This window comes from Priapulus caudatus, unplaced genomic scaffold (assembly GCF_000485595.1).
Source record: "Priapulus caudatus unplaced genomic scaffold, Priapulus_caudatus-5.0.1 Scaffold31, whole genome shotgun sequence".
Lineage (NCBI taxonomy): Eukaryota > Metazoa > Priapulida > Priapulimorpha > Priapulimorphida > Priapulidae > Priapulus > Priapulus caudatus.
Window position 1 is genome coordinate 325,289 of NW_014577092.1, and position 13,600 is coordinate 338,888.

Consider the following 13,600-nt stretch of genomic DNA (forward strand, 5'->3'; position numbering starts at 1 on the left):
TATTGGGATGAATACTTTCTCAACTATACTACATACACAAATTATATAAAATAGTCTTAATTTATAAAAACGGAAAGGCAAATAGGCATTGTTCTGGAAAGAAAGTTGTATTGCTTTTTAAGCTCATTTTTCCACATAAATCCAGTAGAGAAAACAAATAGAACAAGTGTAAAACCACTATCATTGGCAACAAGGTACGACCGTTGCTTGCATCCACCCCGAAATGAACATTACACGCACTTGAAACAACAACACACACCCCTCCCCCCCCACCCCACATCATACGTAGCAGTGGCAGCCGTGCTGCCTTTGAAACTCTCATGTTCTCCCATCGCCGCCACTGACAACATGAACGTGTGCACGCGACTTGTTTACTATACCCAGCGAGGCACTAATTCACGTCTGAAAACTCCTCACATCGCTACACCGCGAATATGCCTCCTCGCTCGCACAGGGGTCGGTAGCATTAGCCCTACATAGTATCAAGAGTGCATAATAGAGATATGATCTCTATTATCTACTCTTGATAGTATCCATGGCCCCGCACTACGCCATGGAGAGCAACGAATGCGCTAACAGTAGAACTAAGGTAGAAACAAGTGAGTATGTCCATCGCAAACCCCATCGCACCGGCGCGGGGTATGGCTAACTATTGCTAAGGTATAAGCTCGCCGTCGACTAACGCCGTACCGCTAACTCTCTTCATTATTCTACTGCTGCCCCTCCGTTTTCTTCAGCTCCTCCTCCTTCTCCTTCACCTCCTCCCCCCTCCTCCTCCTCCTCCTCCTCCTCCAATCGTATCGCATCGTAACACCACATGTACAAAAGGAACAGTTGCATAACAACATCTGATCCAGCCTGGTACGCACAGTTGCGACTGTTTTCGCTATAATTATGCGGAAAATACCATCGCACAGACTGCGGAGACAAGCATGGTGGGTGGCGGATGAAGGGAAGGGGGAGGGAGGGAGGAAAGAAGGAAGGAAGAAAAGAAGGAAGGTAGAAGCTACTCGTTACAGAGTCACGTTACTAATACAAACGCGCCGCCTGCACACGACACACCTTGTGACGTCACTATATGGCGATGTGTTATGACGTCACTTTCGGGGATCATCATAGAAATAGATATATACCTATATTATATATATATATATATATATATATTTCTATGGGAATCTCCTTCGTACTTGTGCGTGGCACATCATCTATAGTGGTACAGGGCTGACCACAGGCTGTAGTGCGCAGTAATGAAATATATTTTAGAATATCATCATACCAAGTTTTTAAAATTAAGTGGAGAACAACTGATGCTGTCAAAAACATGTTTTGTCGAATTTGTTGGCTCGGTAAAATTTGTTTGATTACTGTTGAATATCGAAAGTTTTATATATATATATATATGTGTCTTATATCGTGTTTTATATCAGAAAAGAAAAGGTTAGTGTTATGCGTGCACAAAACGTTTGGCGTTTTATCGTTTAAATGAGAATCTAAAACAAGAGCCGCAGAGCGTCTGGGCTCATCTGAAGTCTGTTGCTACGATTATAAACGTAACATTTAAGTCGTGCGTAGTGACACCTTTGTTAGGCGCAGATATGCAGATACGCAGTTGCGTACACATCATTTCAGCAACCTTCTTCTGCATTCTGCATCTCCCAAATCCCATTGGTTGATACAAATCGCGTGCCTGAAACTCCTGTTTTATGGTGCATTGTGACCCTAACCTTAACCCTATTAACAACAACAACAAAATTAATTGTTGTAAAAATTATTTGTTGCTATTGAATTGTTGTAAATAAATCATGTAAATATTTGCATTAATTAAATTGGAAAAAAATAGTTAAATGGATAAAGATAGAAAAATACAGAAAACAGGTCAATAATAAAAAATCAGATGGGATTCAATCTAACGACCTTTGAGCCGTGACGCCTGTACTGTACGCGTTCGGCTATCCAGGCTTATTGGGTTTCTAGATTATGGATGTGCCATGAATATGACAACACTGTGACGTCATTGAGGCAGTTCAGGAATCCATGTTTAACCCTCCTCTTGAGGGTCAAAAGGTTATCAGACACTTACGCTTCGCACGTCAGTGGAAAGCACATTTCATGGTCCTTTCAATAAATTGATAAAAATGGTAGATCAGCGCTGAAACAAAAATGTTTTTCACTCTGTCCATTAGGCCATGTCCTCAGAAAATGTCTGATATCTGACCTTTCCCCGATTGCCCTTTGACCTCCAATTTCGCACTGGTGATGGGTTTCCTGCCCATCACACTATACACCGAATATTAAGAACATAGGTCGAGCCGTTCAGATTTGTGCCGCAATTCCGTTTTTCCTCCTATACCTTAAGTTAAGGGTGAAATATTCCCCCTCCGTTTAAACATCTTGACCTTTGACCTTTGACCCCCAAATTTGTCATCCTGAGTCCTTTTCACGATCCCCCGACGTCCCGAATATCGTGACCGTACGTCGAGCGGTTAAGATTTGTGCCCAACTGTTGACGCACGGACGGACGGACGCACGCACGCACGATCATGCGATTCTACAAGCTGCATCTGACTACGTCAGATGAGCTAAAAAAGAGCACCGAAAAATATTATAGATTTGGAAATTTAGAATTTTGATTAACCAACAAAGACGATGAAAAACAATTTCGAACTGTCACCAGCAGTTATCCTCTGAAAGAAATTACATGTCTCGCCATATCACTACGAAATGATTTGATCGAGAAGAAATGTGGACCGGCGTGCATGTCACCTAAGGGGCTGTTCTCAGAATCATCGTGAATAATTATAACTAATCACCATCTAGGAAGCCATAACTTTAACCCACAAACTGTTGTGCAAAAGTTATCGCATCTTGGCCTAATGATAGTTAACTACGTTTATACAATTACATTACAATTACAATTACAATAGCATTACAATAGTATTGTAGTATTTGTCACGTTTTCGACGATTGGCCCCAGGCTGCATGCTTCGTGGTTACTTGCGCACTGTAACTCAGCTACACGCGATGCCCACCCCTCAGTCCCCAGTACTCGCTAGACATAAATTCCTGTTCAGCAAATCCTCTTTCGCCCTCCATCGCTCTAAGTAAACACCCGTACGTAGATTTAGTAACGTGAATCTCTGCTACAAACAAGCTCACAAGTCGACATTGCACCTCTGTCGGCACCAGAGGGACCACATCTCAATGAGTCTGCCACACGAGCTCACCAGGGGGCGTCACACGCGGCCTGCTGCACCCACACGCATGGGTACCAGAGACAAAATGACAGACATAAACTTCACGCGTTACGCATTTCTATAGCAGATTCAACTCCATTCGGTATAACCGGACTAACTCTTTGTATCTAACCCTTCGCCTTACAAAAGAAATTGGTTCCGGTAATTGAGCGAAGGGATACAGACGTAGAGGAATTTGGTCAGATTATCCATTCATGTGAAAGTAGTATAGTGACTCTACATAAACGTTATCATGCGGAGATGTACTGTAAAGGTGTTTGCACAACTTGAACAGGTGCGCACACCATGTACAAAGTGGGACCTTTCGTTTGAAAAACAATATACCCATAACTTAACGGTAGAGGGCGCTAGGTCAAGATTGCTAGGAGTCGCAGCAATGGAGAGATGGCTATGATTGGCCATCGTACTCAGAAATAATTAGTTTTACTGCGGTTAAAATTATGGCCCTTTTACCCAATCAGAGGCCTTGTTCCGGATAATTTAACCTCAGTAAAAATAATTTATCCATCGTTAAATTATGTGTAAGAAGGCCTCTGGGTAAAAGGGCAATAATTTTACTGCACTTAAATTATTTCTACCACGGTAAAAATAATTTATCCGCAGTTAAATTATGTGTAACAAGGCCCCTGTTTCGGTAAAAAGGGCCATAATTTAACCCCGGGAAAATTGTTTTTACCGCAGTAACAATAATTATTCCTGAGTACGATGGCCAACCATAGACGGCGCATGTTAGCACAGACTCCTGCTCATGCGCGAGTGAGGAGAGGCGGCCTTGCATCGCTTGCCTTCGACTGCAAGTTCTGTGCCATGTCTGCCAAAAAATAGCAGTCAGCTGATGCGCTGGATATCAGCTAGAATTAGTAGCACACGTTCATGTTTTATCCGCGTCGGCGTTGGTTTACCCAGTACCCTAGCCTGTGATATACACGTGTAAACATAGCTCACACAACATTATTCGCAGCAACTCGCCCTTTCCCACGAGTCCACGTCATAGAACTAGAATAGAAGTTCTAGTTCTATTCTAGTTCTATGGTCCACGTTACAGCGAATTCACAAACCTTACACAGTGCTGTCATCTAGTGGCAGATTACGTTAACTGCTGTTTTCAGCCCGCTCACATCTTTCATAGCACAACTAGCACAACATCGTCAACTGAGTGTTCGAAACCTGTTATATTTCGCACGTATTCTAGTGCTCTGCAAATCAGCATGGACCAGTCGTTGATACTTTTGATGTATCTCAAAGAAGATACGTCTGCTCCTTAGCTTTGCATGTCCAAAATTATTTCCTGAATTTGGAGGGATTAATAGTTACTGGCCACAAACGATTTTTATTCCATATAATATTCAATTTTGGTTGGGATCTATTTATGCTATGTTTATTTAAGTATTCTTTTTCCACCATATCTTAAGTGGCTGTACATGGTAACATCATTTTTCAAAAACAAAAACAAATTATCCAGAAAACAACCATCCTCAACATACAACCAACTGAGACATTTTAGCATAGACAAGTATTGTCGTACTGTATTCAAAGTTACAAACAAAGCATACATTAAATTTGCTGACGAATCAAATAAATTATAGAAACATTTGCTGCCGAATGCTCTATTCATGCTACTTGTCCATGAGTATATGTACTTCTGAATTTCATTGTCAAACGCTGAAGTGAAATTACGTTTCCAATGTTAACGTAATGTTGTTTGGCGTCTGGGCTTATTGAAAAAATCAATACCCTATAATGCCTAATATTTCATTATGAAATGGTATAAAGTAATTTCCTACTAATTTTCGTTCCTTCTGAACTGAGAAGAGAAAAAAAAATTACATTCAAATATATCCTCCTGCGTATACCGGATCATTTTACCGAGCAAGCCAAAAGACCTTTTCGTGCTGATGTTTTACCCTAAGCCTTGTTCGTAGGCTTTCTCAGGTGATTTTTAAATTTCCCGTCTGAAATCGACGAATGCCTCCCAGGACAGACCACCGGGTTGTGGCAAATATGTACATCGAGTCTCAGTTACCTCTTATAAGACGGCCAAAAGCACGTGGGTGACATACTGCTTCACTTTTACGGCAAAACAAAACACGATAAGGTGTGGGCTGCAAATCTCGAGAGAGAGAGATAGAGAGAAGATAGGTCATGTGTTACAGGAAGACTGTTTTCTGGTGACATGATCATACTGTTGCCTCAGAAGCAATAACTTATAGAGTCTGACCATCATCGGCAGTGGGCAGTTGGTGGGCGGGAGAGCAGGGGTTGGGGGTCGTGTGGTGGGGTCGGTGAGAGTTCACCCGTTCATCGTGCCATGTTCTGACGCCGCCGATTCGCTCGCCTGCAGCAGCTTCTGGTCGTTGTGAAACTTCTCTACCTGAAACAATAGAACAGCAGACGATGCACTTGCGTTTTCGCCAATCATAAATGTTCTCGCTCGCACAACAAAAGGAGAGTCGAAATAAATCCAACCAGCAAGTGCAGTTGAAATGACGATTTGGGTTTAGATTTAGGATTTTACGTAATTTCCATTGTTAATATATAACAGTTCGAATAGTAAGGCATAGCCTTTGAGCGACCACCCCGGTTGAATTGCTGGACTATTTTTTTATAGCGAGCAAATATAAGAATTGATAAGTCAGAATTCAAACAAGGGAGCCGGAAACGGAAATGTTGTGCACGAAAGTGAGGCTCCCAGAATGCATCTTAATTAGCCAAATTTCTGGTAGGCTACCGGTTGCTTCCATCTCTTTCGCACCTCACATAACATGTTTCACCCACCGGCGGTGGTCGTATCATAATTTTTTTTCCAATTTTTTTGCATTTTTTTGCCTTGTTCTGCACTTTAAAAAGACATAGGTGGCTCCGCCCACTAATTTTAATACTAACCGCACACAAGAAACATGTTTTAATGGCTAAGAGCTAGTAGATAGTAATGTCATAGGGCCTTGGGCACACAAAGTGGCCCTCTACACAGGTTAACCCTCCTGCAGTCAACATACAGCCTACTAGCAACTTAAATTAGAAAATTGCTGCTTGCAGCTGTGATGGGAACATGCTAGCTAACAATTGTTGTCGCAAAACACGAAGATCTCCTAGCACCAAGCAACAGAATGAATCACAGACACTCAATTTTGTGAAATGCCTGCATGTATCATTGGTATAGTTTTCCACTTGTCACTACAAGACGTTGGCATTTTCTAACCGCAGTTGTTACTGTTAGCTGATAGCTTTAAAACATTAACACAGCACTATCTCAACCCTAACACATGCATGAACACAGATGACCTGCTCTCTCCAGTGAAAACCACTCCATCAGTACAACTGTGATGGAGCAACTACCCCCAAAATACCTCCAACTCACAATTTTCCTTATGTGGTTCAGTGTTTGTTCACTGGAAGGTGCTTGCGAAATACACTTGCAGTTTTCTGGTCTGTAAGGAGGTGATATCATCACCTGATTCATCACAACTATATCCTGGCTCTGGTAATGCACAGGCTCTATCCTAAATAAATGAAAGCAAGTACATAGTTAACAGCAGATGATTACACACTGGTTGGCTATGTGCTACAGACCTTTTCATCATGACTTGGGTCATTACATACCACTTTTTCCATTTGATCTTTACATATTTTAGACAGTCACACAATTTTTAGAAACAAATTACATTTTGATAAGCACAGCAGGGAGCACCAAGCCGTGGGATGTCACCTAACTAATATAATCAGATATTTGTAGGCAAGTTTAGCCATTTGGAAACCTGCTTATAAAAGATTTATAAAAAATAATCCATGCTCAGCAAAAACCAAGGTGGAAAGGGGTTTTCTTAATCACAACTTATGTCTACACAATATACACGGACCCCCTAGTATCAGTAGACAGGAATAAGTAAATTTGAAACCGTCGGATTACTTATAATTATGTTCAAGCTGGTACAAAATCGGGAAACTGTGACCGTTTATCGATGAACTGCTGAATAATATAAATTACTACAAAACTGACACAAAACATTATTTATCACTGTATTGGTTTATAGTTATACTAACGTCTTTGTAATTGCCAGATACAGCTTTTGTGCTTCGGGAGATACGTTTTCTCCAATGGAATTGGCTTGTCTAATCTTCTCTTTCCTGCTTTGTTCCAGCCTTGAGTTGAGCTAAGTTGAGTTAAATACAAATTTAATCAATGGATTTACACTTATAACTTAGCAGTTGTATACTTTCTATAAGCATTTTATTATTTATCAATTTGATCATTTCTATACTATTAGTATTACTGTATTTCAAGTCACAGTCATATTAATCGCTTAATTATTCTAATAAACATTCTGATAAGTTATCAAATAAATACTCTTCTACATACAATTTCAAATAATTATTAAATTTGATGAGTTTAACATGGCTGCTTCAACAAGTTATAAACACCTAATAATTTAATTTCTTTAAAATAAAGTTATAAAAACTCGCAAGGAAGAATAATCCTTTAAATTACCAGTTTATTTGTCAGTTTAAATCAAAAACTGACAAGGCTAAGTTTAATTAACACTGACAGTCAGGTATTTCAGTGAATTAGTTGTCACTGCAGTCTACTTATTATTAAGTAAACTTGGTAGTTTTAAAATAACGGACTAATCATGAATTCAAAATCATTTAATCATGAAAGAAATGAACTTCAGTAGCTGAATTGTGTGATAACTATGGCTCCTATATTCATTTACCCTCTGGAAGTTAAGGTTAGGAACCGCAGGTAGAGTTTTGTTCTCCTCCTCGTGGATCAAACTGACGCTGCTGACCAGAGATAGGTTGATCAAACGCACGTCACTGTTGCCAGGCTTCGAGCCATTCTTTGTCGGTGATTCTGGGGTTTGCATGGTAAAGGAATGATACTCTAGAAATACCAAAGAAATCTAGAGCGAAAAAATCTACGAGAAACTATGAATAATATCAACATATTACTTGTACTAGATGGGCTAAATTGTATAATCTATTGTTTACCAAAGAAATTGTTGCATTAGATGAGTTACAACCTGAACTAACCTATTTGTCAAATTGATTAACAGGTAGATTTAGCCAAACTGCATCACAATAGGGTAATTCCAAAAAATGCACCGTAGCAACATCAATGACATCAAGTGACAATTTGGTACATCTACTTGAAAAACATGTGCAAAGAGTCTTGTACAGCCTTGTAACAAAGTCATTTGGTATATAGGGCAGGTGTGTAGGTAATCTGTAATCTCTTAATTAAGATATCAATGCAAAGTGGAGAATTTATAAGCATTTCAGTCATAAGAAAATATAGGAACATGTTGTGTAAATATAAACCTGTGGAATACGTTGGAAAAAAAATTATAAAGAAAATAAGCGCGGGTTTTGAATCCGGCTTGCAAAGTTAATGCTAACTGTTCAGCCATTGATGTAGCTCTAGTACTATATATAGCCCGCGTACAGTTGCCGCAGAGCTATAGAACATTCTATTACGAATGCTCGGGACCAACTTACTCCAGCCAGTCAGCGGGAACTATGTCGCACGTGGAGGGGTGAGCGGGTTGTGTTGGTTGTGGACAAAAACATTGTTGTTGTCAAGTAACAAATTAATAATAGTAATTTGTTCATCTTTCATGACAAAACTAATATTACAATCTTTTTTGATCGCTTAATTTGTTACTTGACAACAACAATGTTTTTGTTCACAACCAACCCAACCCGCCCACCCCTCCACCACGTGCGGAAATACATAGTTCCCGCTGACTGGCGCTGCTGCAGTGCCACCAAAAATGGCCGTTTGAAGTTCGTAAATAATGTTCGTTCACAAGAAATACCACAAGTAGACCATTTCAACGATAGTTAGAGGTTAAATTTTAGTAGCGGATATAACTTAAGACATATTCACTTCGGATAAAAGGCATTAATTGCCTACCACAGACGTTTTATAGCCGCGAGTAACTGTAAATAAGTTGGTCCCGAGTATTCGTAATAGAATGTTCTATAGCCCTGTGGCAACTGTACGCGGGCTATAGTACTAGAGCTACCATTGATTACACTAGAAAGCCTTTCATGAATGAACCTTATGCATCACTTATCAATAACCAGGGGAAACGTCACCAATGTGATAATACTAGATGTCCTGTGTTTTGACGTCAGCGTGTAAATATTGTTTTGGCTGAACATGCCAATTCAGTAATTGTGCAGACATTGTCACTGAGGCCGATGACAAAGTGGTGTTTCTCTGTACTTTCAACTCAGCCCCATGGGCTGTTTAATAGGGTACGGAATAATAATTGTATCACTGCAAAGTAAAATTCTTGGCACAGAAAAACAGTAATATAATGATAGTATACTACATCTACAAAATAAATCATGATGAATTTATAATATATTGACCCTATTTTGACCGGCAATGTTGATGTCCAATAATAGTGCCAATACGCGCCGAGATCTCGTGATATTATATAAATGTTTTTATAATAAGGATACTAAGTGCAAGTAACTTCGTTTGAAGGTCGTAAGCCATCACTTGACCTTGCATTTCCTGACCATAACATGTCGTGCACTTGACTTCACTTCCTATACTGAAGTATTCATTGCTGTCGGCCGACATGACTTTCATGGCTCCTCTCGCTAGAATGATTTCATGTTTGAAAAAAAAACAGTCGCGGAAATAAATTATTCGTAATCGTTACAACTTAGAGTAATTAATAAATGTATTAAAAAAATCTATGTATTTATTATTAATAATTGAAAGACACTAATATTTAAAACATTGTCAAATGAAAACATGATGGTGTGCTCATCTCTGCTTAGAGGCTGAATAAAGATGGCTGCTCCTATGATTACCCGTAGGTGTTGAAGAATGGGCAATAGACTGCCCTTTTAGATCCACTTACGTGTTATACAGCTAGCATGGAGGAATCAAAAGAAAAAAATGTCGATGAGGTTAAGCTATTTCCATTGATAGATTTCTTTATTGAATGTTACAATCGATTATGCATCGGTGTACCGTAGACTGTAAGTGTAAAGTCTAAAGACGGTATCCGTATCTGGATAGTTTACTGCTAGCTCTAGTATTACTATTAGTAACTATAGCCCGCGTACAGTTGCCGCTGTCGTAGCGGCAACTGTACGCGGGCTATAGTTACTAGAGCTCATAGGGTCTTATGTCCCCCAGGGTACTGCCGGAACGTACCCTGGCCTGGGTAATACCGGACCGTACCCTGGTAACTATTTGATATGGTTAGGGAGTAGGCGACTTCCTACCCTAGACTCGTTAGTGGAGTAGGCGAGGTACGGTCCGGCATATTAGATAGTACCAGGGTACGTTCCGGCAGTACCCTGTGTAAAGTTATGCCTATAACTTCAGTGAGGACAAACACGTTATATATATTTTCTAGAATTAACCTTTATTCTAATCCTCCATTTCCATTCCTTCGCCACGCCTCCCTCCCTCACGCACGCCATCTCCCGGCACGTATAGTAACCGTCTACAGAGTGTTGGCTAATTAGCAGAATAACATTACATCTCCCCTTCTTTAACAAAAATGTAAGGACATGCGACTGGGTTATTGCTGATGAGTAGGTGAACTCCATGGCTAATTATAGGTTGTAAACTGACCATATGCTTGTCCTAATGACCATATGAATAACACAATATGCTCAACAAATTTTTTGGTGCACAAAATTGGCACAACATAGATTGTTACAATGCACAGATTACACACACAACTGACACAAATCGTCCGTACAGTTCATATATCAAGAATGTCTCTTGGTTTGACGGGACGGCCAGATCGGGTGACGTAGGGCCCGCCGGGTACTATCTCAGGTGGTCCACTGTCCACTGGTGGTCCAGGGCCACTCAGCTCAGCACTGAGGGATTCTCCTGATGATGGACTGACATGCCTGGGCTTGGACGGGGAAGTCAGAAACAAATGGCGTCTGTTACGCCTGTACTCGCCTCCTTCTGTGCGGACGTGGTACGACCTGTCAGCATCTGCTACCTTGGTGACAGTAGCTGGCTTCCAGTGACCGTTCGCCTGCTGGATGCGTATCGCATCTCCTGGGTGGAGTGGATGTAGCGATTTTGACTGACGGTCGTAGTAGTGCTTTTGGATTCGTTGTTTTCGTAGGAGCTTGTCACGAGCATGTGCAGTGCTCACCAGTTTTGGCTCCAGCTGCTGGGCTGTGGATGGCAGAACAGACCGCAGTCGGCGGCTCATTAGCAGTTGAGCAGGCGACGCGAGATTGTCCACAGGTGTATTGCGATACTCCAGCAACGCAATGTATGGGTCTCGGCGATCGGCTTTGGCCTTCTCGAGTAGGTGCTTAGCTGTCTGGACACCCTTCTCAGCAAGGCCATTAGATTGGGGGTATACCGGGCTTGAAGTGTTATGCGTGAAGTTCCAGGATTTGGCAAAGTCTGCAAACTCCCGCGAAGCATACTGGGGTCCATTGTCAGAGACGACTTTGTTAGGGATGCCGTGTCTGGCGAACATCCCTTTTAGCTTTCTAATCACAGTATCACTGCGAGTGTTATACAGCCTCTCTATCTCGAGATAACGACTGTAGTAGTCCACGACTATCACATAGTCTTCGTTAGTGTTCCACGTGAACAGATCTGTGGCAACGGTCTGCCACGGCCGCTCAGGCACTTCACGAGGCAACATCGGCTCCTTTGTATTCGCCATTCTATAAGACTGGCAAATAGTGCAACTGGATATTAAGTCTGCAATGTGGCTATTCATTCCAGGCCAGAACATGACGTCACGGGCTCTTTGTCGGCTTTTCTCGATTCCCATATGTCCTTGGTGTATGAGAGCTAGCATTTCCCCTCTCAACGTCTTTGGGATGACGATCTTGTCACCCTTAAAGATGATTTCCTCCATGACGGTCAACTCGTCTCTGTGATTCCAGTAGTCGAGAGCTGCTGTTGGGCATCTGTCTCGACGGCCTGGCCACCATCCTAAGATAACGTGCTTGAGTGTAGAGAGCTCATTGTCGTCATTCGTCTGAATTCTGATTTCAGAGAGCTTGTTATCCGACACCGGGATGTCGGAGACATCCTGCACCTGTGTATCGGCTCCATCACCTATGTCATCACTGTGGCCCTCGACAAATTTTCTTGAGAGTGTGTCTGCGACCGGGATATCCTTTCCGGGAATGTGGGTGACCTCTATGTCATACTTTTGCAAACGCAGCATCATCCGTTGAAGTCTGGCTGGTGCAGCAATTAGTGGTTTCTTGAGTATAAACTCGAGCGGTTTGTGGTCGGACTCAACTATGACGTGTTTACCATACACATAGTGATGGAATCTCTCACAGCCAAACAATATGGCATACATTTCTTTCTCGATCTGTGCATATTGTTGCTCAGTTGATGTCAGCGACTTGGATGCATACTCCACCGGTTTACCGTCTTGTAGCAGAACAGCTCCAAGGCCACGCTTTGATGCATCTACCTGCAGCTTAACTGTCTTGTTGGGGTCATAGTAGGCCAACACGGGGCCAGGTGTTTTTGTGATCAAGTCTTTCACCTGCTGGAGTACGGCATCCTGCTGGCTGTCCCACACAAATTCATTCTCCTTCTTAGCAAGGTCCCTGAGTGGAGCTGCTATCTCTGCTAGCCGGGGAGCGAATTTGGCCAAGTAGCCAACCATGCCTAGTATGGTCAGTAGTTCAGCACGGTCGACAGGCGGATCCATCTTCGCAATAGCTGCTACCTTCCGGGGGTCAGGCTTCACTCCCTCGGACGACAGAATGTGACCGAAGTAGCTGACTTCAGTCATGCGGATACTACACTTGTCCTTGTTTAGCTTAACACCTTTCTCCTTCAGCCTCTGCAAGACCGCACGCAAGTTCATGTCGTGTTCGACTAGTGTACGTCCGTCGTCCGTACACCAATATGTCGTCGACGATTGCTGCAACACCCGGAATGCCTTCTAGTGTTTCGTCCACTTTTCGTTGGAAGACATCCTGTGCCGAGTGTATGCCGAAGGGCAAACGCGTGAATCGATACCGTCCGGCGAACGTGTTGAACGTTGTCAATTTCGAACTCTCCTCCGATAGCTTGATGCACCAGTATCCTGATCTTGCATCAACAACGCTGAAGTATTTTGCTCCAGCCAGTTGCACCGTGATATCTTCTAGAGTGCGCGTGGGGTAGTTTTATGGCCCGGTTGAGATCGCGAGGATCGAGACACACGCGAAGCTGTCCCGTGCGCGGTTTTTCAACTACTACGAGCGAGTTTACCCAATCCGTGGGTTCATGTACCTTCACTAGTATGCCCATCTTTTCCATGCGATCCAGCTCATCTTTCAGCTTGCTTTTGAGAGTGAGTGGCACTCGCCGCGGTGGA

At 42.2% G+C, this 13,600-nt stretch overlaps 2 protein-coding genes across 3 annotated transcripts in view; one reads left to right on the forward strand and one right to left on the reverse strand.

Moving 5' to 3' along the window:
- Positions 1-2,553: 2,553 nt before the first annotated feature.
- Positions 2,554-9,864, reverse strand: LOC106816413 (protein LSM12 homolog). The gene is made up of 5 exons (XM_014821024.1): positions 9,726-9,864; positions 7,967-8,106; positions 7,296-7,405; positions 6,613-6,754; positions 2,554-5,625 (listed from the first exon to the last, which is right to left on the reverse strand). Exons 1-5 carry the CDS (start codon positions 9,856-9,858, stop codon positions 5,545-5,547), a joined length of 606 nt encoding a protein of 201 aa, XP_014676510.1. The 5' UTR covers positions 9,859-9,864; the 3' UTR covers positions 2,554-5,544.
- Positions 9,865-10,046: 182 nt separating this feature from the next.
- LOC106816400 (polyribonucleotide 5'-hydroxyl-kinase Clp1-like) overlaps positions 10,047-13,600 on the forward strand; it is a 16,666-nt gene continuing 13,112 nt past the window's right edge. Inside the window, exon 1 of one of the 2 annotated variants that reach the window (XM_014821003.1) lies at positions 10,047-10,184. In XM_014821003.1, the coding sequence (XP_014676489.1) occupies positions 10,152-10,184 (33 nt within the window). In that variant the 5' untranslated portion in view covers positions 10,047-10,151. The remainder of the gene's footprint in view (positions 10,185-13,600) is intronic. The other variant, XM_014821011.1, reaches the window with a different exon arrangement.